This window comes from Lygodium microphyllum, chromosome 3 (assembly GCF_053477565.2).
Source record: "Lygodium microphyllum isolate KBCC chromosome 3, Lygodium_microphyllum_v1.1.10, whole genome shotgun sequence".
Taxonomy (NCBI): domain Eukaryota; kingdom Viridiplantae; phylum Streptophyta; class Polypodiopsida; order Schizaeales; family Lygodiaceae; genus Lygodium; species Lygodium microphyllum.
The window spans coordinates 21,384,766-21,411,848 of record NC_141137.1 but is presented as its reverse complement, the minus strand read 5'-3'; the positions used below and the strand labels follow the sequence as shown (position 1 = coordinate 21,411,848).

At 42.4% G+C, this 27,083-nt stretch overlaps 1 protein-coding gene across 4 annotated transcripts in view; it reads left to right on the top strand.

Annotated features, from left to right (window-relative positions):
• The window catches only part of LOC148038137 (DNA mismatch repair protein MutS, type 2), a 222,424-nt gene that overhangs the window by 57,804 nt on the left and 137,537 nt on the right, over positions 1-27,083 (top strand). For all 4 annotated transcript variants that reach the window (XM_087669379.1, XM_087669388.1, XM_087669396.1 and 1 more), the window contains exons 8-13: positions 11,920-12,040; positions 12,158-12,217; positions 13,147-13,392; positions 19,601-19,748; positions 19,912-20,039; positions 20,212-20,259. In XM_087669379.1, the coding sequence (XP_087525505.1) occupies positions 11,920-12,040; positions 12,158-12,217; positions 13,147-13,392; positions 19,601-19,748; positions 19,912-20,039; positions 20,212-20,259 (751 nt within the window). The remainder of the gene's footprint in view (positions 1-11,919; positions 12,041-12,157; positions 12,218-13,146; positions 13,393-19,600; positions 19,749-19,911; positions 20,040-20,211; positions 20,260-27,083) is intronic.

Below are 27,083 nucleotides of genomic sequence, written 5' to 3'. Positions count from 1 at the left end.
CATATATGCTGGAGTAGTTGGATGCCTTATTTACTTATGTAACACTAGGCTGGACATGCAGTTTGCTGTTTCAGCCTTGAGCAGATATATGCATCAGCCACTCATGTCACATTGGCAAATTGTTAAGTGTGTCTTTTGTTACTTGTAGGGTATTAGATCTCTTGGATTGTTGTATACCGAGGGGGGACCACTGCATTTACATGCTTACAATGATTTTGATTGGGCTGGTGATTATGATTCATGTCACGTCACTAGTGGCAATTGTTTCTTTCTTGGCTCATCTTGTATATCTTGGCTTAGCTAGAAACAATCCACTGTTGCCGCATCGTCGTGTGAAGCTGAATACAAGGCAGCTTTCACTACCACAGTTGAATGGGTATGGATTAGATGCTTGCTAGCTGATCTAGATGTATCTGTTACGGAGCCTACTCCTTTATTCACTGACAGTCAGAGTGCCATTGCAGTGGCACGGAACCCAGTGTTTCATATACGCACGAAACACATTGAGATACATTATCACTTTGTTAGAGAGAGGCTACATGCAGGTGATATCAACCTTGTCTATTGTCCTACCACCAGTAATGTGGCAGACATCTTCACCAAAGCTCTTCCTCGTGACAAATTTGAAGCATTTTGCAAGGCTTTAAATTTGATCTTCTTTGGTGGCGGATGATTCTTGTATTTTTGATCACTCTTCACTCCAAGGGGGTTTGTTGTATTTCACTCACGTCTACGCTCACAGAGGAGTATCGGTGATCAGTAGGATACTGGGGCACTTTTTACTTTCGGTACGAGAGGTTTTTTCCCCAGACTTATTCTCTTTTTTCGTATGTGTCTATGTCACACATATATGGGCACTTATCATGTTCAGATGTGAACACCCCTTACAACCCTAAGGTTTAAGGGTTGTACTTTGTACTTTCAGTCTATTGCATTGGGTGTCGTGCTTCACTCTTCACACTGTCTACTGCACTCTCTGCTGAGCTTCGAGGCTCTCAGCTTCTCACACATAATGCCTCCTCAAGGTCTCTAGTGATGGAGAAGCGTGATAAGACATCATGGGTTCACGAGAAGGTGTTTATGACATTGTGATTCAATTGCGAGTTGTATTGTGTGCCTTGTGCAAAGACTAGCACTTCACAATGTCCACAGGATACTCTTTATAAGAGCACTAACATTGATACCATGTGAAGAAGACTGTGGAGTCATTGTTTAGGGTTTGCACTGAGGAAACATAGAGTGTATGACCATGAGAGAAGCACAAGGAGACAAACACAGGCACGGAAAGAAAAACTCAAACCCTAAACACAAAACTCAAAACTCAAGCATAGAAACTCAAACACAAACAAAAGAAGGGATAGAAAGAACACAACTTTGAAGTGAATGAATGCTGTAAATGAATGTAAGAGTGTATAGTGTGCCCAAGGGTAGAGCAGTGTCTTGGAGAGTGACGTCCACTAGAGATGAATCCCAAGTCTGTGACCACTAATCGGAGTGTAGGAAGAAGAGGACGGTGTAAATGCAAGTGTTAGCTGATGCTGAACACCTAAACTCAAGGAGAGGAAGTGTGGAAGAGGGCTGGTGACAGCCAAAGGCTGTAAATGCAGTCAATGAGGAGCCATCTAATGAAGATATGCTGCCACCTGATGAGGAGAGGTTGATGCAAGCTGTGCAAGGCTAGCACAAAGCTGTGTATGCAGTCATCAATATGTGGCAGCTCCAAACTCAAACAGAAGAGGGTCAAAAATTGTCGCCAATGTTGATGGAGGAGCACTAGATGTAGAGGAAGGTGTGGCAGCAGTCGATGGGGCTGGACAGCCACGTATGTGGGGGATTGATGGTTGAAATCTGCACTCAAGGGTGAGAAACCTGCACAAAAAGGGATGAGACTGAATGGGGGCAGCTTGTCTATTTATAGATGAAGATGGACCCTCCCAAATTAGGGTTTTAAATGGTACCTTAAGATTTTATAAGTCACGGTACGATATTAGTACGAAAAAAAAAAAACTTGATTATCATGGACTAAAGATAATAAAATAGATATTTCAAGTCTAAATAGCAATGCTATGAGAGTATATAAGATGAGTACTTGAAGGTAAGCTTGAGAGAGAGAAGGTTGAGAGAAATTGTTTGAATCTCAAATAACCTAATCTCATGGGAGAATCATATTAATATAAGGAGCATTTGGCTCGTTCCAAAGTGCAATTCAAATGGGAAAGATGTATCCATTAAGTTGGTACCTTATGGTACTAATATGTAAGGTACGGTACCTAAAGTATGGTATAGTATCAAACCTTTCATACATGGTACTAGTGCAACTATGTCACGGGAGAGAGGAAGTGGCTAGAGAGAGAGAGAAAGAGAAGGTTGAGAGAGAGAGAGAGGAGAGGCTTGAGAGAAAAAGAGGGTGTGAGAAGCTTGAGAGAGAGAGAGAGAGAGAGAGAGAGAGAGAGAGAGAGAGGCTTGGGGGAGAAACAAAAAAGAAAGAAGAAAAAAAAAAGAAAGGAGAAAGAAAAAAACAAAGTTGTAGACTTAAAGGAGAGTGGCCAAAAAGTGCCTATTTTTTTGTACTAAATCGTACGGATATGTACCATATCGTACCGTACGAATCGTACCGTATGGATTAGTCCGTACTACGTACGGAAACAACCCTGCTCTCTTGAACCGCACCTTGTTTTAGGGTTTTCATTAAATTAAGCTTGTTTTGGGGCTGTATAAGTGGCTAATCAGCATGGAATGCATTTCTTAGCTCAACAATAGCATCCCAATGTATAAACGCATTGACCAACAGGGGGACTAAAGTCCAAGAGTGGTGATCACATAATAATGTGCACAAGAGAGTCTTGAGTTCTATAAATAGAACTTAGCTGTCCCAACCCTAAAGTGTCCTTGATACATGATTGTGTTCAATCCATCCTAGTATTTTTCTTAGGAAAAGAACTTTGATGGTGTTATAAAGACATCAATATCTCAATGTCGAACTCATCACTTGCCCTCTTTTTTGCATCTTTTGTGATGATGTTAGAGCCCAGGGTAAGACCATCATCCAATCTTGATGGTGGCAGATGTGAGTATATGAGCCAAGAACCAATCTTTCCCCAAAATGCCATAACCCAAATGTAAACATACTATGCTATATTTTACACATTGAAAATTGCAGTCATCATTCAAGCAACGATTGTAGACAATTATTATCATATGTATGTGTTTACTGGCATTGGCTAAGGCAAAAAAACACACGATCACAAAATTCATGCTTTCCATGTTCCATTTTTGAGCATCACAACTATTCTACTTAACAATCAAGTTTGTTAAAATTGTTTTGATTGGCAGCCTATCACTCTCGTGCCAATTGTTTATTAGCAAATCGCATACTCTACTTGAGGTCTGCTTTGATTGGCAGCCTATCACTCTCATGTGAGTTGTTTATTAGCTCTACTTTCGGTCTACACACACAAGATGGCTTTGTTGATAGGATTAGATAGCTAGGAAATAATGCATATATCAACATAATCAATGCTAAGTATACATGACAGGCTGCTCTATTTTGGAAGTGAATGTGACGAAAGATGTTGACAGTCCGATAGGAGTACATCCCTGCAAATATGATTAAACTTGGTTTTGGAAAAAACTTGCAGAATGTCCTTTATTCGTTGTAGAAATGCAAAACACCTATGTACAACATGGAAACATCCTTTGCTTGTGTACATGGTTAAGCAACAAGACCATTTGCATAGATTGCAATCACTGAATAGTCATTTCTCAAAGGGATTGGGATCAACATCTCATTATAGTGGACACATTTGCCCACCTAGTGGTATGTTAGGCATTTGAGATACCCACTCAAGTCGAATGTATTACATGGTACTCGATTCAATGGGTTTCACAAAAGTTTCAAATTAGATTAGGATATATACACTTGGCCTCTTTTTTGTTAGGAGGATGTGAAATTTTGATGCTTTGGTTGTGACTTGCACATGTGAGGTGCAAGTTAGTTATTTCACAATGCAAAACTTGGGTTCTCGAAATATCAGTGAGTGCCAGAGGCAAAAGTTGTAATGAGCTATATTGGGCAGGTACTAAGTGGTACATGGTGTCAGAATTTGGCCTAGACCATTTAATTAGCCCCAAGTGTAAGTGGTTACACTAGAGAATTGGCATTAATTAATTTATTAATGCCAGTTCCGGGCTAATGAGTGATTGGGATGACTTGGTTGATAAAGTGGCAGCTTATGTGGAAAGTGGCACTGTTGTCAATATATAACTAGGCTAATCACTGGTTGGAAATTAGTTTTACAGCAGCTCCACTAGTTTGGACCACCATAGAAAAAGGCGATTGGTTGAGATAAGAGGGCATGCTTACCTTTGAAAATTTATCTAGAATAGCTAAACGAACCAAATTTTGCAGAACTGTGGTTTTCTTTGGTGATGTATCAGATAATAGTGAATCCAAGGCATCCATTTTGCTAAGAAACAATACACCTTTCATTTGGTGTTATCTCGATACCACATATTTCCTTTAGAAGTTATCTACCTAGTAACTCTTCTAGTCAGTCTAGATTGACAAGCACACTTAACATTGTGTTTGTGATAGTATATCATGCTGTTATTGTCAGAAGTGGATACAACAATGGAAGCATGGAAGAATGATCAAATAAACTGCGGAACACAAAACAAAAGAGAAAGAAAAGAGAAAACACAAGAATAGTGCAAAGGAGAACTTAGAGTTATGCTCGGGAAACGGAATCCATATATGAAACACGAGACAATCGTATACAATATTGAGTCACTGGTTGCATGGGCATTGGCATTAGCTCCCTCTCTCAAACAAGGCATGCATTGGATTTGTAAATGATGAATGATTGAATGTGGAGAAGCCCAAAGAAATAGGAAAAAATAGTGCCAAGAAAGTGATTAGGTTGGCCAGCATATAATGCCAAAATAATCACCATAATACTAGAATGCTTGCCACATCCTAGACTCACTCATGAGTTGACAATACTGCTAACATCCTCTTTTAGATCATGGGTGATCTGATACAATACAATGATACAATGATAATTATTGATCATAGTCCTTACAACAAAGACAATCAGATAGGACCATGGATACCCAAGGAGTGGGTTTGCAAGCCACTATCAAGGTGCCTCCAAGATGATTCAATATGGATGTTGATCATACTAGCTCAAAAATAGTGAAGAATCTTATCAGCTCTCTATATCTGTCAACATTTCCACCAAAGTAGCGCATGGGATCAGCTTGTAAGTTGTCACCAATGCCGCAACACATAAATGACCATGGATTCCCCGCCTTTGGCTAAACTACCAAAGTGTCCCTTCGTGTGAACTCAGACTAGGACCAATCTCACTTTCTGTCGAACAACTCATCATGAACACGGATGTCAATCCCAGCTCCAAGATTTTAAAACTGTCAGATCTTAGTTGATGCATCTTGGAAGCCCCTCTTTGGATCCCGTGCATGTGTATAACACGAAGCAAGAATGACTGAATAGTATCCTTTGGCTCAAACTTCATCTATTGGAGCTGGCCATAAAGGGTAACTGCACGCATTGTTGAGGAAGCCTTGTACAACATCTGAAGCTTTCCCCATATTGCTAAAGCATTCCTATAGGAGGTGACCATCGGAAGAACATCTTTAGTGTGAGAAGAAGACAGGATCAAAGCTCAACACAGAAACTCAGTAGATAGTGTGAGAGTGAAGCATGATACCCAATGCAATAGACTGAAAGAGTGTAAACTGAAAGTACAAGGTACAACCCTTAAACCTTAGGGTTGTAGGGGATATTCATACCCGAACACGGTAAGTGTCCGTAAGTGTGTCATAAGCACATACGAAATAATACCATAAGTCTGGGGGAAAAAACCTCTCTTACCGAGAGTAAAAAATTGCCCTAGTGTCCTACTGACCACTGACGCTCCTATGTGAGCGTAGGCGTGAGGCGTGAGTGAAATACCCAACAAACACCCCTGGAGTGAAGAGTGATCAAGAGTACAAGGATCATCCGCCACCAAAGGAGATCAAATTTAAAGCATTGCGAAATGCTTCAAATTTTTCACGAGGAAGAGCTTTGGTGAAGATGTGTGCCACATTACTGGTGGTAGGACAATAGACAAGGTTGATATCACCTGCATGTAGCCTCTCTCTGACAAAGCGATAATGTATCTCAATGTGTTTCATGCATGCACGAAACACTGGGTTCCGTGCCACTGCAATGGCACTCTGACTGTCAGTGAACAAAGGAGTAAGCTCTATAACAGATACATCGAGATCAGCCTAGCAAGCGTCTAATCCATACGCATTCAACTGTGGTAGTGAAAGCTGCCTTGTATTCAGCTTCACATGAGGATGTGGCAACAATGGATTGTTTCTTGCTAAGCCAAGATATGCAAGACGAGCCAATAAAGAAACAATTGCCACTAGTGGAGTGATGTGAATCATAATCACCAGCCCAATCAGAATCACTGTAAGCATGTAAGTGCAGTGGTCCCCCCTTGGCATAAAGCAATCCAAGAGATCTAGTATCATGCAGGTAACGGAAGACATGCTTAACAGCTTGTCAATGTGACATGTGTGGCTGATCCATATATCTGCTTAGGACTGAAACTGCAAATTGTATGTCCAGCCTAGTGTTGCATAAGTAAATAAGACATCCAATTGCTGGATCATATGTGTGTATATCAAACAAATCAGTGTTAAGTCTAGGTTTCATTGGTGTACAGACTGGCTTGCAATCTTGTAAGCCAAAATTTCTCAAGAAGTTTACCAATATATCTTGACTGTGATAACTCAATACCTCTAGCATCATGCATCCTCAGTAGAGTTAAATGCTCGATCAGCCCAAGAAGTGTCATAATTGCATGTGTAAAAGCAATAGTCCTTGTCTGCAACAAAGGACGCAGACTCAGTAGGTAGCAGTGGAAGGAGTATCAGACACAGACATTCCTAACTCCTTCTCCTTGGCAATGCACTTTTTGCACTCAGTAATGTAGTGGTTTGGCTTCTTGCAATAATGGCATTTGTCCTTTTTGGCTTGCGTGCCCCCTTGTTTTTTATTTTCTTGTGATATGCCAGAAGTTCCAGAACTCTGCGGAGCATTCTTCACTTGGTTGCCTTTGCCCTTCTGTCTAGCCATAAAAGCCTACTCACAGGCTATAGCATCCACACCACTATTTCTTCTTGTTTGCTCCTCCTCGAGAAGCAAATTGACTAACTGAAAAAAAGTGATTGGTTGCGCGGCAATCCTCATGATGAGGTTTTAGGACGTATGACAAGCCAAGTATGAAGAAGGTAATTCTGTTCAAGTGATCTTGAATAGAATCACCTTCATCCATTTTCAATGTCTCTAGCTCTTTCTTTAAGAAAGAGATGTGAGTCTCATTTTTGCTTGTAAACATCTGCTCCAAAGTTAGCCAAGATTCTCGTCTAGAAGCTGCTGAACGAATGTGGGGGATGATTGACCACTGAATTGCCAATGCAATTAGCGACAAAGCCTGTGCATCCCGTGTATCCCATGCTTTTTGAGCTGCTGTTCTTTGGGAAAGTGGCTGAAGTGGAGCAAGCTGAGGTGCCCGTTGTGCACGTCCTCCTGGAGGAGGAGTAGCTGGAGCCACAACTGCAGGTCTAGCTTCTTCGCCACTGATATAATCTCAAAGAGTTTTGGCTACAAGTATCTTCTTTATCATGAAAGACCAAAGTGAATAGTTATTTCCATCCAATTTGTCCTCCTTAGATACATAGGTGAAGACATCTCCTCCTTGATTGGCCATGATTATCAATTACCAAAAAGAGCAAAATAGCAATGTCGAAGCGGGACCAAAGTGGAAATCTGAAAATTCCTAGAAATTGCAGGAAATAACTTTCTGCAATTAGTGTACAGAGGTGCACTCTTTCAAAACTGTCTCTAATGCATGCAATCCAAGGTGCAATCAGCGTTCAACAACACTGTACCAGCAAAATCCCCAAAATTTCTTGCCTCAGATTTGTTCAAAACAGTCTTTCAGAGACTGTAATTGCAATACATATGCCAATGTCCTTAAAAAACATAAAAGCCCCAAATTTTTTTATGAATGTGTTAAAAAATTTGCATCCAATGTGTCCCAGACATGCTTTTAAATGCTGTGCATGCTGCATAGGAACCCTTGCTTTCAGAAATTTATGCCGGAACTAAAAAATTTAAAAGAACGTTTACCACAGAAATCATGGGTTGACTGGCGCAGATTCGTCAGGCAGGTGTCAGGCGGGTACTGTCGTTAGATAGGCGGACCAGCTATGGACCGTTGATGGGCGGCACAGGAGACGTCTGGCGAGCAGTGGTGGGGCATGCGACTGATGACGCGAGGACAATCGGGCGGGACGTCACATGTGAGCTCGTGAGTGTAGAGCTGTGGAGCCAGGGTCGAAACGGCGTAGGGCAGGGGCATAGTCGACGGGTGAACAGGAGGCGTCAGACAGGCGGACATGACACAGGGCGGACAGGAGGCATGACAGACGGCGCTTGTGGATGTGGTGACTGCACGCAAGCGGCGTTGGCGAGTGTTAACGGGCAACAGTGGCGAGCTGGATATTGGCGGGCTTGATGTCTGACGGGTGGCATGGCAGACTGGACGAGCGAGGCAGCAGCTGATGTTTGACGCTTCAGACTGTGACGGACGAGCGTGTTGTCAGTACGTGGCCTGTACAACAAATTGGCGTGTGGCACAAGAAGCAATTGAGTTGCTGCAGGTTGTGGCGAATCTGATGGGGCAGAGTTGAACAAAGCCAAAAGCTCCCAAAGGATGAGTGGAGCTGAGGAGAACCTGAGCTTCAGCTGAATAGAGCCAATGCTGCTCTGATACCAAATGTGAGAAGAAGAGAGGATCAAAGCTCAGTACAGAAACTCCTAGATAGTGTGAGAGTGAAGCACGACACCCAATGCAATAGACTGAAAGAGTGTAAACTAAAAGTACAAGGTACAACCCTTAAACCTTAGGGTTGTAGGGGGTGTTCACACCCGAACATGTTAAGTGCCCGTAAGTGTGTGTCATAAGCACATACGAAATAATACCATAAGTCTAGGGAAAAAAACCTCTCCTACCGAGAGTAAAAAGTGCCCCAATGTCCTACTGATCACCGACACTCCTATGTGAGCATAGGCGTAAGTGAGGCGTGAGTGAAATATCCAACATTTAGAGAAGACAACAAAGAAGAGCAAAATATGCACGGGCATCATGAGCATCCCAGGTAAGCACAACTTGTTTATAGTTGTCCTTGTTCAAATGAGCTGGAAGAGGAGTGGGGTACTTAGGACACTCACGCCTCTAGAAACAACGAACCATAACCACTTCTACATAAACCAGGCTTTCATAACAGCACTCCATGTTAGGTAATCAAGGCCATGTAGTTTGTCATGAGTAGGATAGTAGGGGAGAGCCATTTGGAGAGGATAGGAAGGGAAAATAAAGTAAAGAAGAGGAGGAGAGAGAGGATAGCTCTAAACGGAGTTCACATGTAGTGTTGTATTGGAGAATCTACAAAAAAGAAAAGGGAAGAATCAACCAAGATAAGACAGACGGAGGCTAAAAACCCGATTGGCTAGCCTTTAAGAGCCCAAGCGGCTGAAAATGCAGATGCTGTAGATGAAAAACATAGTCAACGAAGCATTAAATGCTGTCGCTAGTAGTAAAGGAAGGCAAAAAATCAGTAATGCAGGCAGCAAGAGCATGAAATGCAGTCAACGATGGCTGCAGTAGGAAAACACAAAAGATCTAACACCTAAAAAGTCCCTACAACTAGTCGCCCAGCTGCAGTAGCCAAAGAGGATTAGTAATCAGCAGAGAAACAGCAATAGGAGAGTGGATCCTAAAATCCAAGTGGATGCAGCAATGGAAGCATGAAAGAACGCTGAAATAAATTGTTGAACACAAGACAAAAGAAAAAGGAAAGAGAAAATACAAGAACACTGCAAAGGAGAACTCAAAGATGTGCTTGAGAAGTGGAATCCATATACCAAACACGAGGCAGTCCCATACACCAATTAGTCATTGGTTGCGTGGACACATGCACTGACTTTCTCTCTCCAACATGGCATGTATTGGATCTTTAAGTGATGAATGATTGAACGTGGAGAAGGAGCCCAAATAAATAGGACAAAATAGTGCCAAGAAAGTAATCGGGTCGCCGGTAGTTTATGCTGGGCAGCCAGCATAAAATGCTAAGATAATCATCATAATACTAGAATGCCTAGCACATCCTAGACTCACTCATGAGCTGACTATATTGCTAACAACTTTGCTCAGATCATGGGTGATCTGATACAATACAATGGTACAATGGTAATGACTCATCATAGTCCATACAACAAAGACCATCAGATAGGACCATGGATATCCAAGGAGTGGGTATGCAAGCCACTATCAAGGTGCCTTGAAGATAATTTGATATCAATGTTGATTATGCTAGCTCTTGAAAACAGAGAAGAATCATAGCAACTCTCTATGTCTATCACCAATGCGACTAAAGTAGCACATGTGACTAGCTTGTCACCAATGCCACAGTGCATAAATGACCATGGATTCCCTGCCTTTGGCCAAACTATCAAAGTGTCTGTTCATGTGAACTTAGACTAGGACCAATCCCCCTCTCTCTCAAACAACTCATCATGAACCTGGATGTCAATCCTAGCTCCAAGATTTTAAAATGTGCTAGATTTTAGTTGATGTATCGGGGAAACCCCTATTTGGATCCTATGTACCTGTATAACATGAAGCAAGTATGAGTGAATAGTATCCTTCGGCTCAAACTTCATCTACTAGAGCTGGCCATAAAGGGTAATTGTATGCATGGTTGAGGAAGCCTCGTACAACATCTAAAGCTTCGCCCATAACACTAAAGTAGTCCTGTAGGAGGTGATTGCTAGAAGAACTTCTTTAGAGATACAATGAAGAAGAGCAGAATATGCACGTGCATCATTAGAATCCCATGTAAGCACAACTTATTTGTAGTTGTCCTTGTTGAAATTAGTTGGAAGAGGAGTGGGGCGCTTAGGACACTCAAAGGATCCAGAAACAATGCCTCATAACCGCTTTTGCACAAACCAAGCTTTCATAACAACACTCCATGTTTTGTAATCAGATAGGATGGACAACTTGAACAAGGTGTCTAGTGGCAAAAAGGGATATTCACATGGGAGAATATCAAAAGACGCATGTGAAAACACAATGGAGAATTAATAACAAAAAATCTGTCCATTGAAACGGAGGACTGGGAAAAGGAAAAGTGTTCGCTTTGATGAGTTGCATAGGAGTATCAAGTCAAACCACAGTTTAGATGAGAATAAAACATGTTCACATGGAAAAATCACAAAAACACAATCAAAAAATACTTGTAGTCACGCAAAAATTAATAACGAACAATCCATGTATCGGAATGATGGATTGTACAACAGTGAGCCATTGGCTGCGTGGACAATAGCACTGGCTTCCTTTGTCCAACATGGCATGAACTGGATCTACAAGTGATGTATGACCGCATGTGGAGGAGGAGCCCGAATAAATAGGACAAAATAATGCCAAGAAAGTGATCAGATCGGCCGGCATAAAATACTAAAACAATCATTGTAATGACCACTAAAAAATACCTAAATAATACTAGAATGCTTGGCACATCCTAGACTCACTCATGAGCTGACTATACTGCTAACAGTTATTACCTTATTACCTCTTGATGTATGTTGAACCTGCAACCTCTTTATGATTTTGATTGACCTTTCGGACATCAGGCTTGAGCTACTTTGCAAGCATACCAAGATAGTTCTTCTAAAAGTGTTCCAGTGTTTTTGTTCTATTCTGAAGCACTGGTTATCTCCATCACGCTTTAATTCTTTTTACAGCTACCTACTAACATTTTCCCCTACTTTAACAGTGGAGGATCTACCAGTTACATTGAACCTGTATCTATTGTTCCTTTAAATGATAAGCTTGCAGAAGCAAGAGCCTCTGTTTCGAAAGCAGAGTATGAAGCCTTAAGATCTCTAACAAATAAGGTTTGGATGACTATTCCCTTTGGAACTGGTGTTTAGTAAAGATATTTGTGGTTTTGTTAAGCAAAATAGAGACATTCTAATTGACGACTGGTCGTTCCTTCTTTGTCATGAATATAGGTATTGCCACAAGCTGATAACATATCTATTTTGCTGGACAGAATCATTCATCTTGATATGGTAAGCAAAGGCTCTTTACTGTTATTGGTGGCACTCTCTGTTTGTGGCATTGTGACTCCAGCTGTTGCCTTCCCTTCAGAGACTCTTGTTAGGATGCAAATAGTCACATTTTGTCATCCCCAGTGTCTGAGATCTGCGTTTTCACTACTAACCTGCTGCCTTGCTGTCTCCAGCCTCTGCCATCATGTATCTTCTATGGACCTGCTGTATTTGACAGTCCTCTTGATCTATGCTGCTGGCAGAATGGTCTATATCAGAATTCTTAAATGGCATTGGTTGTTTGCTGGACATAGGATTCATTCTTGAAGGATGACACTTTCTGACACTGTCACTCAGCCTGCTCCTAGGAGAGAGAATGGCTGTTGGACAGCCTTTGCTCCTTGAACACTCAGTTTTATCTCTACTTTCATTAAATTATTATTCATTTTAGTATTCATCATCAGCTCGCTCTTCTTGATTTGTGTCCTTGTCCAAGTTCATTTTGTGTGTGTGTGTGTGTCGTGTTTGTACACTCTTTGTGTTTCTTTGCGAACCCTAGTATACCCTACATGGCATTAGCACTAGTGCTCTTTTAAAGAGTATTGTACATATCTATTGTGAGAAGGTAGATTGCATGAGTGACACCTAACTCCTGATGTCTGGATAACTTCATATTGGGAGCTTATAGTGTCGAATAGGGCTGCTGCCTCTCTGGATGCACTGAGGCAGCATTATTCCTTTTATGTGGAGGACAATGGTTCATCACACTTTTCTTGATTTATGCAATATTGACAAGCATTAGAAGTAGCTAATAAGTTCAATTATGTTGATCTGCTATTGATTCATTTACTGTATAATACCAATATCTATTCAGCATTTGGTAAAAGTTAAAAGAACATGCCAAGCTAAGCTGTAATTCAGATCTTCATACAGGCTTCTGCTCATGTCAGATAGTAGCACGTGCAAAGTTCAGCTTGATGTACCAAGGATCCAAGCCTATCTTCACTGTTCCTCAAGGTGCTGTGGGCTCAAGTGCCGAAGTGGAAAGAGAGGGGATTTGTACCTTGTTACCTGAAATGAACCCTGGCCGAGGAGTTTTACTGCAGCTTAGGCAGGCCTATCACCCTCTGCTCCTGCACCAGTATTGGCAGTATACACGTGATCAGAAACGCATATCTTTTGGGAAGAAAAAGAAAGTATGTGTCTATGCAGTGATTGCTAGTGTTTTCACCAGAGAGAGATTATATAGATTGATATCTCCATAATTTGAACTGCTGCATACATGGTTGGCTCTTAAGGAATTTATTGGATCGAATGATGTTAAACTTCGACTGTGGGCTGCCATGCTACCTTAAGATTGTGTTTCCGTTTGACTATATGGCTTTATGGCTTTTGATTAAATCAATGCTTGTTTAAAAACAGCTGGTTTGCTTTTGTTCAATGTTTTGCATGCTGCAGTAATTTTGAGGTTTGGTGAGAGCTGTGGAAAGAAATCCTGTGTAATCATTTCATTTAATGAATATGTATTATGAGCAGGGTGACAACAGTGAGATGGCAAGAGGAATGATGATTTTTTTGTGTTTCAAAGTCGTTGGTTGGTTAGCCTATGGTGTATGCCAATGACAGTGACTGAAGCAGTATCAGTTTGCTGCATGGAGAGAGAGAGGTACCTTGAGTAGAAAAATCTGGACATGGATGCCAGATGAAGTGCAAAAGAAAATTAGCAGAAGAAAACTAAAGCAGAAGAATGCACATTCATGTTGCCAATCTTTTTAAAGATGAATATAAGTTAAAGAAAAGAAATGGGCTCATTTTCAATAGGGGAAGTTATGCATCTCCACACTGTCAATATGATGCAAAGAAAATACTTTTTTCCTACATGTGAGAAAGTATGAGGATCCCAAGTGTGTAAGAAGGCTTTGGGCCTCATTGTATGTTCTGAATTGTGCTCTTGTATTTCCCATTTGCTTCGTAAATGTGTGCATTCTCCATCCTGGAGCGAGTCTCCAAAGTTGAAGTGTGTCACTGACCAATAGCTTGCAGCGGCTTGCTCTGAAGTTGAAGTGTTTTACTCATCAATAGCTTGCTGCATCTTGTGGTCCAAAATGTACATTGCAATAATACCATGAACGAGCTTTCATTTGTGACAGTTTTACCAGTCCACTCTGTGGGGTGAAGTCTGAAATGTAGATCATTCTCAGTCAGGCATAATTTTATTTGCATGTATAAACCTCAAGTCTGTAGATTGAACTTTTTATTTTCTCTTAACTTGAATATGATCTGTGACTAAAGTGAGTTTGCAATGATGATCAGTGGTATGGTTTGATGATTGTGAAAGATAGTCTTATGGCTGTCATATGGACGGATTGATATGTTCAACTTAAATTGCTGTTTGTGCCTTAGAATGTTCTAGTTCTAAAGGGTGCTAACTACAAGCAAGTTCACTCCTTAAAAGCAAAAAAATGGCCAACCGTAATTTGTACTAATATGTGCACCAAAAAAAGGTGAACGTACAACAGCACATTACAAACTTAAGAGACATTGAGTCTTTTCCATACAATCTTGTTAGATGCCATTTCTTCCTGAGTTTGTTAAAAAGTGCTAGTGCTTCAGCTTTAAGGGATGAAAATTCCTCAACCATTTTTGTGTTCCTGTGTTGCCAAATTGTTCTATGTGATACAAGGCTCAGTCTGCCACTCTCCAACACGCATCATCAAGTTTGTTTTGATCCCCATTTTCCAAGTATGGTCGGACTGAATTTCCTGTGCAATTTAGAGTGGCTGTTTCCATCCAACACTACATCCTTCTCAAACAGGGCTCCAGATTCTCTGCAATACCAAAAAAGTTGGGGTTTATGTTCATACTTCCTGCACAGCAGACTCATGTTGAGGTCTTGCCAAACTTTGCAAAGGTGACAGGGGGTTTTCAGGTGATGATCTGCCAGGCCATGAAGTTCAGTCTGGCTGATGGGGAGGCTTTCCAAACCCTCCTGACCCTGTGCTTTGGAGTCTTTCCTTGATGAAAAGGGAATAATCTCTTTTGCTCAGATCCTTGCAATGGTAGCAAGTGAGAAGAGGCTTCTTGGAGGGGCTATATATGAACTTCAAGATGATGTCATGCCTGTGGAAGGGAGAGGTTGGCCAAGAATCCTTCCTCTTGCCCATTAGAGAGCCAATGCAGTCTTTTCCTTAGTGCTGAGTTTGAAGGCAGCAGCTATCTGGCCGGTTTGTTTAAACTGCAGGTTCAATGGTTCCCAGATGTCCTCCCGACACCCAGCCCCCTATGTTATGCATAGCTTAGCAAGTCTCAGCCTAAGGCAGATGGGGCCTTCAATTCCTTTGAAGTTCGCCTCTTGTTGTAGACTTTTCAACCCCATAATTGTACATCAAGGACCTTCATGCCTGAAGTATTGTTGGAGCTGTTTCTGAACTGGGCAGTTTGACCTCATTCCCTTGGGCAAGGGCCCGGTGGGGTGGGGGGGAGGGGTGGTGTGTGGGTAGGTGGGAGTTGGGGGACTTTCCGATCCCTGCTTACCCTGCACTTTCAAGTCTTCCAGCTATCACAAGGAGATTTCCTTTTCCACTTCTCCTTGACCTTAATGAAAGGGAATAATCTCTTTTGCCCAGATCCTTCCAATGGTTTCAAGTGTGAAGAGGCTTCTTGGAGGGGCTACATATGAACCTCGAGGGGCTGGGGGGGCTTTCCAAACCCTCCTTACCCTGCGCTTTGGAGACTTCTAGCTATCACAAGGTGACTGACATATGAACCTTGAGGTGTTGCCACACCTGGGAAACGGAGAGGGTCGCCAAGAATCCTTCCTCTTGCTCATCAGAGATCCAATCCAGTCTTTTCATTAGTGCTGAGTTTGAAGGTGGTAGCTACCTGGCCGGTCTCTTTGGTTGTCTAGATTCAAGAGGCTATAAAATGATGTACTTGGCCCATGGTTCAATGCAAGAAATCAAGTGAGGCTGTCATGGTTGAGCATCTCTTATTCTATTATCCTCCATAGCTCACTTTGTCTTTTGCGTTTGAACCATGTTTTCTAACATGGTATTAGGGCCTCATCCTTGAGGCTGTGAGGTTGTGGGAGCATCCATTGCTGCATACAAAGTTTGGGACTTCAAAGCTATGAGGGTGGTGTCCAAGTGGGCTGGGAGTGAAGACTTACAAAGTGTGTGAAGGTTCTTGGAGCTCTTGAGAAGGGTGTTGGTCAAGTAAAGTATTGAAGTACATCTTTGTTGCCTGATATCATGGACTTAACCCTTTTTGTTAGACCAATTGGTTTAGTAGCAGATCATGTATATTTAGTGACAAATGGCTACCCTAGGGTCTCACTTGCAACTTGAGTTTCTACACATCCCAAATATGAGTGATTCGTGAAGTATATGATGCATTGTTTCTATGGATCCACATTGTTCTTTGGATGAGATCACGACAAGCTTGGGAGAAGTTTGCATGCATCAGCGACACATGCTTTCCCTCATACTATGGCCTCCTCCACCCCTCTACCAAGCACTACCCCATAAAACAGTTGATATGATGATGAGTGCCGTGAGAAATGAAGACAGTTGCAATGTGACATTGCTACTAGTGCTATTACACATAGGCAAGCTCGCTTGATCTTTTGATACCTAATGTGAGGAAAGAAACGAGCATATTTTGCCAAATTGCAGGCAGAGTCATACCAATTGTTTTTGGGGCAGGACAGCAAGAGGGCATGGAAGATGTTTCAGGAGAAACTGTCGGATACCTAGGTCATAGTGCTAGAGGCATCAAAAATCTGTATGAGGTCCAAGGCCAGCCCCCTAGGTCTCCCTCGGAAGGGCTCTGGCCATCTTGCAGTTCATACTTTTCTATAGGGATGGTGACGGGGGCGATTTGTACATTGCAACATGGGAAGGCACAATATCATGATGACCTAGTCAGGGAGTATTTCATACATGTATGTGAGATTCTTGGTCCCTGATTGATGCACATTTTTAATTGATCCATGTGTGAGGGCTTTTCAGCTACTTGGATGGAGCACACCATTGTGCCGCTCTTTAAGAGTGGAGATCCTATGGTACTAGAGAATTAGAGGACAATCATGTTTGGTCACTACACGGGCAAGATATATGGCTGCATTTTAGAGCATGAGCTCAGTATATGTGGAGAGACACATGCGTATGGAGCCCGCGGGGGGGCTTAGCAAGTTTTAGGAGAGGGTTCACTACGCTCAATCATATATTGATCCTCAACATTTCAAAGGCCCATGGGAAGTCTGTTGCTTTGTAGATTCCACAAAGCATTTGACACGATGCCCAATGCAAGGGTCATGCAACGATAATAGGACTACGTTCAATCATATATTGATCCTCAACATTACAAAGGCCCATGGGAAGACTGTTGCTTTGTAGATTCCACAAAGCATTTGACACGATGCCCAATGCAAGGGTCATGCAACGATAATAGGATATTGGCACTCTAGAAGATCTATAGTGGGGAATTATGCCTTGTATGAGTTTGTGTGACAGGGAGGGTACATGCTCTAGGAGGGCTTTCTGATTTGATGGATAGTACCATTGGGATGAAGCAAGGGTGTCCGCTTTCACCTATTCTATTTGGTGTTGGTGTTGATGAGCTCTCAAAGTATGTGGATTATAGTTCTGGGAAATGGAAAGAGAAACAAAGATGGGAATGGCAAAAATTTGGAGTTTCGGGGAGTTTCTAGTAACTGTATGGATGAGAAATTCAAAAACAGGAATGGGAATAGAAACGGAAATGGAAACATTGAAACTGGAAAAAGGTGGAGTTTGGGGCATTTCCAGTAATATTATGTGGATAGGTTAGGGGACCAAATGCAAACTTGGCTAGCATATTTATACCTATCTTGTTGTATGCGGATGTTGTGGTACTAACTGTAGACCCTCTTGCGAGCTTGCAGAGTCATATGGATGCATTGCAGGCATTTTGCATGGATAGAGGATTGACAATGAGCCTTGCGAAGACCATGGTGATGGTATTGAATACCACACAAGCTTGGGTGACTCCAGCAGGGCATCAGTTCACCTGTGCAGGAGATGTGGATGAGTATGCTAGATCCTATGTATAAGTGAAGGTCACATTCACAAGATCTACGTTGTCATCGTGAGAAGCTGCTGCCACCAGGTTGGACAGAGGATATGCAACACTTCAGAGCATTCAAGGGGAAATGTGCATATGTTCAATTCTAGGAACTGTGTACTAAATTATGGTCATTTGATACATTGGCTACCCAAGCCTTGTTGTATGGATCCCTAATATTGGGTCCAGGTCTTTGCAAAAAAACTTCGAAGAATATTGAGAGGTCACTAGTGATGATGATTGCTTGCATGATACAGATAAACCATTGGTACCCCATGAGATTGTTACAGCAGAGATAGGAGCAGGACCTATGGTTATGGAGACCCTATTTTAGTCAGTGACTTGCTTACAAAGGATATGGAGCTCCCTAGTTATAGGTATCCATGCTTGGCATTGCCGTCCTCCAAACAGTTGGCACAGAGTGGAGAGACACATTGCTGGTATGCAGAGGTGCAGTCATGATTCAGGACATATGGATTACAGATGGATGCACTCCCACTGCTACAGTATAGTTTGGATTGCCCATATTTATATCACACTCATATAGAATGGAATTAAGTTATCAGGTCAAATATTGCTAAGATTGATACAGATTGTATATGGATATATCACCCGGAACCTCTTGGTACAAAAATGGCACAGTACCAGCACCATTACTTGCACTGCCAATTACTCCCTTTACATCTGCACAGTCTGGTGCTCCCTGCACTCAATATCTGCATTGCTTGCCTCACACACACCCCTCTAACTCTTCTATAGCCCCCCCAAGCTCTACCCTAGCAAGGCTCCAGCAGCAAAAAGGAGAGCATACTTCTCGGTGTGAATCTGGGACACTCAGAGCCACTACCTTGACAATGTTAGAAAGTAAGGGCTTGTAGAAACAAGAACAATATGGAAAACTTTCCGCTGGTATGGCTCCAAGCCAATTCCACCCCCTGAGTCACGTGCCCTTCTCCTTTGCTCCACTTTGTCCCAGATGCTTGACCTGTTTCTCTTGTCACGTGCTGCCTGATATCTCACCCCCAGGCTTGCCTGCTACTCATTAGGTGTTCAATATACTCCAAAGGTGCCATTGTCATGTAAGCCTGTCCATTCTCATGGTAGTTCTAAAGGGAAAAAAACTGTGTTTGTGTCACTAGGCCCCCTGAGCTAAAATAATACTTAAGAAATTATTTCGTAACATGTTGTTAGCCATTGAGTTGAAACCCAAACAATTGCTAGTGAAATCTGAATTGTCAAATATTGGTTCTTATGAAAATATCCTATACTCTTGGAGTGATGCCAGCAGATTCGTTTTAACAGGTGGGTACCACAAAATCACTACAACTAGTGCCTATAGATGTAAATGTTCCAGAGCATGTGAAAGTTATTACTATAACTGGTCCCAATACAGGGGGCAAGACTGCTGCTATGAAGACTGTGGGACTTGCTGCTTTGATGGCCAAATCAGGTAAATAACTTATGACACACACTGACAGAACTGAGAAAATAATTTTAATTGTGGGGATGTTGAGGTAGCCTTTTAGTTTAGTTACAGACAATCTGTCTCAGGGTATATCCATTTTATAAATTGAAATTAAAACTCATAACGATCACCAGCTTATGCAATGCAGGCTTGTATGTTCTAGCAGCAGATCCAGTGTATCTTCCATGGTTTGACGCAGTTTTTGCTGACATTGGTGACGAGCAGTCCCTTTCTCAGTCATTGTCCACATTCTCTGGGCATTTGCGTCGAATTAATGTATGAATCTTTTTGTTGTGTATTGCAACATTATATTCTGCTCTTACTGTTTGCGCTTGAACTGGTCTTATTCCCGTTATGTTATAATGATTTCAACATTGCTCCTAGTGGGTTGTTGGTATTTTGGTTCATTAATGTCTTAGGATTGTTTAATTGTCCATTTTTTGAACAGCATATCAAGGAGTCGTGTACTGGAGAATCCTTAGTGCTACTTGATGAGGTAAGGTCTTTAATTTCCTGGTTCTTTCTCACTGTCATCTAACCCCCTTCAGGATAGTTTGAGTTCAAATGCCAAAGATTTGTTTTTGCATGTGTTTGTGTTTATAGATTGTCTTAGATAAAGACATTGGTCCAATATTTAAGTTATGGTTCAGGGACCTAAGTAGTAAGCTACAAGCTAGGCCTCTGTTTGTGACCTAAGCTACAGTTAACCATGCCACTATCATAGCCTCTGTTGTTCCATGAAAAACCTTCTTGATGCCCCTTCTTCTAACCTCTTGAGCCCTGGGGGCAAGTCCTATAAATAGTGCTAAATCTAAAGCTTTAATCCAATATCCTCCAAAGGTCAGCCTGGAAAACTGGCCAGACTGGCTGTCCTCTATCAAGAATATCTAGTAAAAGGGATGTATAAAGTGGCATCCACCAACAAGAGTTCTTGAAATAGACACTTAGGGATAATAAGGAATCTTTGAACTTCCCTAGACAAGGAAGTTTGTCTAGCTACATGATCAGCCTAAATCTGCCAACAACTGTTCATGATTACATCTTACTTGCCTTATCTATTCTCCATCTTATGGTATGTCCCATTGTTAAAAGGCAATCTTGCCAAGTTGTGAAGTAGTATTTAGACTTAATGAATGGTGTGAATTGCCTTATTTCTGACTCCAGCCTTCGAGTATATGACAATACTGTCTAAGATGGCAAAAGGAGACTCTCGTGAGGGATGCAGAATAGTTGCATTTGCCATAGTCTCCAACACAATTGCTTGGCCAATCTAGCCAACAACTCAAACTTGAACAAGTTGCCAATCCATTAAAATTCGAGGGGATGCCAATTGGTATAAGACTTTGAAGTTTGAATACTATCCACAACATTCCACGATGAAGTGTGTATCCATCTTTACCATTGAAATCCCAACCTCCTCAATAAAAGCTTTGTAAGTGTGTGTGAGTGTGCTGCCTTGAAGATATGCCTTGGTACGAAGCCAAGGCAAGAGTTGTCAGGTGTCCCTTCTCCTCAAACAGAGCAGTCCTGCCCATACAGCTAGTCAAATGCGGTTATGAAACCCAAGTCCATCTTGATTGTTGTCTTATTTGTTTTAGAACATAAAGCAAATAGGATACACTAGCTCAACCAATGATTTCTTGATCCATCATGAAAAAATTGGTAGTGAAACGGATCATACGAATCATTTGTCAAGATACAAAATGATTGAGATTTCGAGTATAGAAATTCATCTCTATCATGCCTAGACATCCAATTCAATAGACTCCTTCAAGCCACATCCATCCCTGTCAGAGAAACATCTAGTAAAAGTTTTGTTAGGCACATTTGGCCATGTTAGCCCAAATCAATGGAGTCCTTCATACATAGTGAAAATAAATTGAGTATCAGCATGGTGTCTTGGCTGTAGCTCACATACTGCTACAGCTCTTTTTTAGTGCTTTTTTTCAGCTCAAAGTAACCTGAAGTAGTGATGCACTAAAGACTACCTAGTCATCTTTGCCACACTGCGAAAACTTGCTAAGTACACCAAGATAGGATGAGTCAATATACACACAACAAAGAGTTTGAGAGGACACCCTTGCCTCAATAATTGTGCAAGGCAGACTTGTCTCAAGTCATCTTTGCCTTACTATGAAAACTTACTAAATAGACCAATAGGCAACAAAAATGGGCCTTGAGGATTGCCTTGCCTTGAGCCCACTCAATTTAAATATTTGTGCAACCCCAATTTTTTATTTATAGTATGGTCCAAAATCAAAAGTAGCCATCAATTGCTCAAGAAAAGAGCAATTGAGATGATAATACACTTTCTTATCCGTAATTGAACCATGAGCTTTTGGTCTAGTGGTCCATGCATGATAATTTGTAGCTGCACATTCATGGTACCATGCAATATATTTGAACCTCTAACAAACTTTTTATGGGATGGATGAATAAACCCAGAGCTAGCTCCATGGGTGACACATGATGTACCAGTTTAATACCTGTTGTGCTCCAGAGCTAACTCACTAGACACTACCACTACAACATTGCCACACCATCCATGAGTTAGAGGGGCCACAATAGACGAGACAAACAGACACTATAGAGCACGGTGCCTACCACCTTGTCACCGCACTTGACATCCTTGCCAAATTTCTCTCTCTTAGGCCAATATGGATTTTTGGAGATGTAACTAATTCTTTCTTTTCTCTTTTCCCCATAAAGAAGTTTGAATTAATGAATTGTAGTATTTAAATTCGGCTTTCTGGCCAGCCAAGCACAATAAAAAATAGGCAGCAAAACACTCGTGAAGCCAAAAAGCTATGAAAACACAATGCTACAGGAACAAGAGAAGGCCTTCTGGCCAGCCAAGCACAGTAAAAAACAGCCAGCAAAACACTCGTGAAGCCAAAAGGCTATGAAAACACAATGCTAGACGAGCAAAAGAAGGGGATCAAGGAGTGGGCACAACAAGGGTTGTACAAATGATATCCATGCATGGAGCAGCGAGCTCGCTGAGTATCAAATCAACCGAAACCATGGACGTAATCAGCCATAAAAACAATCCTCGCACATGAGCTACGTGACCGTGGATACCTGAGGCCAAATCAAAGATAAATGCATTGCAAGTCTGCTAGATGTACCATAGAGCTGTCCATCGCATAAAATGAAAAAGACAAGGATGGTGGGTTTCTAAAGTGGTCCTGGAAGACATCTTTCCCAAAACCCAAGAATGGATGGCCGTCCGCTGACATGTCATTGAGGTCCATACTCAGGAAATAAAGACCTAGATTTGTCTTGCAATTGGACAGGAGGTAAAAAGATGAGGAGGGGTCTCATTGCATGTAACAAGTCCTCATATGAAAACTTTTTCCCTTGTAGGAAGCTTAGACTTCCATAGTTGAAGCAACCTTTTGCAGCAAAGAAGAGAAGAATGGCTTTCCCGAAACTTGTGTACCAAAATTACCCTTCTAAATGGGTAACCTACTGCTCCTTGATCAAATCTCGTTTTTTATTAAGGGCTAATTAATGCTTGGGTCCTTAACCATAAGTGAGCTTCTCACTTCATCAAACTTAAGCTTAGGGCTTGCTTAATAACTTAAATGAGTTGCTTACTAGGCAAAACTTTCAGTGTAACCGATTCTAAGGTGTGTCACATTGCATGCTATTCCTTTTGCCCTATCCTTGTACCATAGAGCCTGTACACAAGTATATTGCATGCCTCGGTGTCAAATCCTCCATTGACGATGCAAGTATATTGCATGCCTCGGTGTAAAATCCTCCACTGTTGGTGCAATGATTACTGTGCCAAGAGCTAGGGGGTACTAGAAGTAGGGTTTATTATAATTAAATCATTGAGCCATTTCTCAATTTTGTGACAATTGCATTTTCTCCTTTCTTTAAAGTGCTGTCAATGAAGCTTTGGGAGAGCGGCTTGCTGCCGTTTCCACCCCCCCCCCCCCCCCCCCCCCCCCCCCCCCCCAAAACTACCGTTTCTCTTCTAGAAAACTGAGGAAAATCAACTGAACTTTGTTATGAACCAGGGGTCTGGTCCCTTGATCCTAGAAAATAAAATCCTCCCAAGACCCGTGTTCGCCTTTGATAATGTTGATACATTTGCTGCTTCTATCGCCCCAAAGCCTCTATGGTATCAAAATTCTCACCTAATATCCAATGATCAACACGAGGTAGAGACTGGATGAGGGTGTAACATGAGCGCAATATGTGTAATTCTGTCCTAGCAGTAGCTTCCTGATTTACTAGGAAATGCTCTCTTTGAGAGGTGGTGTTCCTGTAACATAAGGCAATCCACTGATCCTCTAATGATTTATCTTTGAAGATGCTCTCTGATGAGGCTTTGTCCTTGGCAGAACTTTCATCTACCAAAGCTTTGAATGTTCCATGAAAAGATCCTTGTAGGAAGATGCTCTCTGATGAGGCTTTGTCCTTGGCGGAACTATCATCTACCAAAGCCTTGAATGCTTCATGAGAGGATCCTCGTAGGGAGTTTCTAGGTATCTAGGACTGATGTAACTCCATAGTCCACGCCTTTCTCTTCTATCACCTAGTATAAACTGTCTTATTTCATCATTCCAATTGCTGCAATCTCATTTAGAGAGGGGAACTCAAGGGAGTCTAAAGAATCATTTGAATAGTTTCCAGCTCATCCCTGCTGCCTGCCCCCCTCTAATAGGTAGATGGGATTTGCAAATCCAAATCCTTCTCTCTTTGAGAGGAATCCCTACCTCCAATTAAGTGCGAGGGACTTGAGATAACAATTGGTGGGTGGAGTGCTAAGCTACAGGGGCAACCATGGATGCAACTAGTGCATTTAGTATTCCCATATGCAGTTGGGGAAGGGGGCACCGGGTGGGGGGGGGGGGGGGGGGGTTTCTGTAAGCAAGCTGCTTCGTCCCAAGTGGAGGGGATGTGGCTGCTGCCCCAGATGGTGAGGGTACTGGTGCTTCTGCAGGTGACTATGAAAGAAACCTTCCTTCCTTGCATAGGGTGATGGTTGACACTTAACAGCTGAGCAAGCTGCTTCGTCCCAAGTGGAGGGGATGTGGCTGCTGCCCCAGATGGTGAGGGTACTGGTGCTTCTGCAGGTGACTATGAAAGAAACCTTCCTTCCTTGCATAGGGTGATGGTTGACACTTACAGCTGAGGATTTCATGAGCTGGTGGAAGGAGATGAGATGGGCAAACGTCGCAAGTTTACATTTGATCCTCTGGTTTTTGGTGCTCTAGAGATGCCTTGACATGTTGCATGTACTCCTCACTCACAAACAAATGAGCCCAAGTGCCGATAATCTCATGAATGACTATGCAAGTTCGAATGAAGGAAAAGGGAACTCTTTACCGGATGGTGGTCATGTGTAGTGGCTGTGATGGGGGCAGAAATAATGTTACAGCAGATTGCTGCTTCCATGAGAGGCAGTTATCTTTTATTATATGGGAAAGGACTCCTTTGATTTCCCGTATTAGAGCATGGCTGCAGTCAATGCTTTTGAGTGATGATGTGCATCAGAACGACAATGCGGGGCATGTGCGGACCCTCTTGTGGAGGAGATTTATGAAGGACTGAAAGGGTTCTTTAAGGTCCTCTTTCCTGCTTTGAATGCTTGTGCACAGATATTGTAGCATGTCTTGCTATCTTCTCTGCTATTGAGATTCACCGATATTACAGCATGTCCCTCTATTTTTTGGATGGTCACTTGGTTCATGTGGTCCAATGGAGGTCCATGGAGGAATTTTAGGGTGTTCTTAGGCAAGCATGCCCAATTTTTGCTCTATCCATCCGCCAGGTACTGGAGCCCACAACAGACCGCTCTGAGGTATGGGAAATCATAGGGAGTCTTACTGGCTGGCATATCTGGAAGGTGCGGTGTCAGGTGGCTTTTGGCGGAGAGAGACTTTCAGTACAGGCGACCTTAGCAGAGCTTTGGACCTCCATCATCCACTCCCTTCGAGGCGGATGGGATCAGGTGCAGGGCGAGTCGAGGGCTCATCAGGAGCTCCGATGCCATTTCATGCACACTTGGGGCGGCTAGGACCTGTTCTTCGTGATGCAGGCAGGCAGCCCTAGATGGCGATACACCCCCCCTACATGGCTTCTTACCCCCCATCCCCCCCAGACCGCCTTGAGAGGCTTGTATATATGATGTATCTGTGGCTTTCATCAGCTCCAGCTTGGTCTGTTGAGCATGAGTACTCTGTTGTAATAAGTTTTTTTGAGTAATATAATCAGCCACATTTTACAGGAAAAAAAAGCATGCCCAATTTTGATGGAAGTGGTTAATTTCCCTTCCCACCTTTGGTGGCTCCTTCCTATGGTATTGAGATCTCTTGGTTGGGTTTTCGTGGATCCTCATTTGGCCTCGTAATAGAAATAGAGCTTGCATGCTTTGGGATATTGGAAAACCTTGGCCCAATAAAATTCATTTTTAGGCACTAGGGTTGCTTAGGTTGGTTTTTTAGTTGATATAGGGGACTTTTGCAAGATAATAAATGGTGGCCAATTGGGCCATTTGTTTTTTGAATGTGATCATGCTCTTGAGGATTTGTTGTGTGGTTTGGATGCTTAGGTGGAAATGCAGGAGCATCAGCCCTAGGGTGTGCCTTTGCAGCAATGTGTTTCTCTCCTTGTGCCTCCTTTTTTTTTGCAAGTAAAATGTGGCTAATTATATTACTTAGAAGACTGAATACAACGAAGTGCACATTCTCAACAAACTAGAGCTGATGCAAATCACAAATCCATCATGTATACAAGCCTCTCAAGGCGGTTTGGGGGGGATGGGGGCAAGAAGCCATGGAGAGGGGGTGTATTGCCATTTGGGGTTGCCCGCCTGCATCATGAAGAATAGGTCATGCCCACCCCAAGTGTGTAGAAAGTGAAGACGGAGTTCTTAACGGGCTCGAGACTCGCCCTGCACTTGGTCTCACTGGCCGCAGAGGGAGTGGATGATGGAGGTCCAAAGCTCTGGCAAAGTCGCATATACTGAAAGGCACTCCCCGCCAAAAACCAAAGTGTGCCTTCCAAATATGCCATCCTGTAAGACTTTTTATGATCTCCCATACCTCTGAGTGCTTTGCTGTGGGCTCCAATACTTGGCGGATGGGTAAAGCCTCCAAGCCGACCACTGCACAATACCCAGCCTCAATGAGAAAAATCGTGTCTTGCATCTTGGCCTCATACAAAAGGTGGGCCTTGGCTGATTGCCTGCCAGCAAAAAGTCCCCCCACGAGATACATCCAAGGCTGGGTGCCACACAGCGGAGAATATGGTAGGCTCCTCTCCACACGAGTTGTGCCGCCTCACAAGACCAAAGGCACTGCT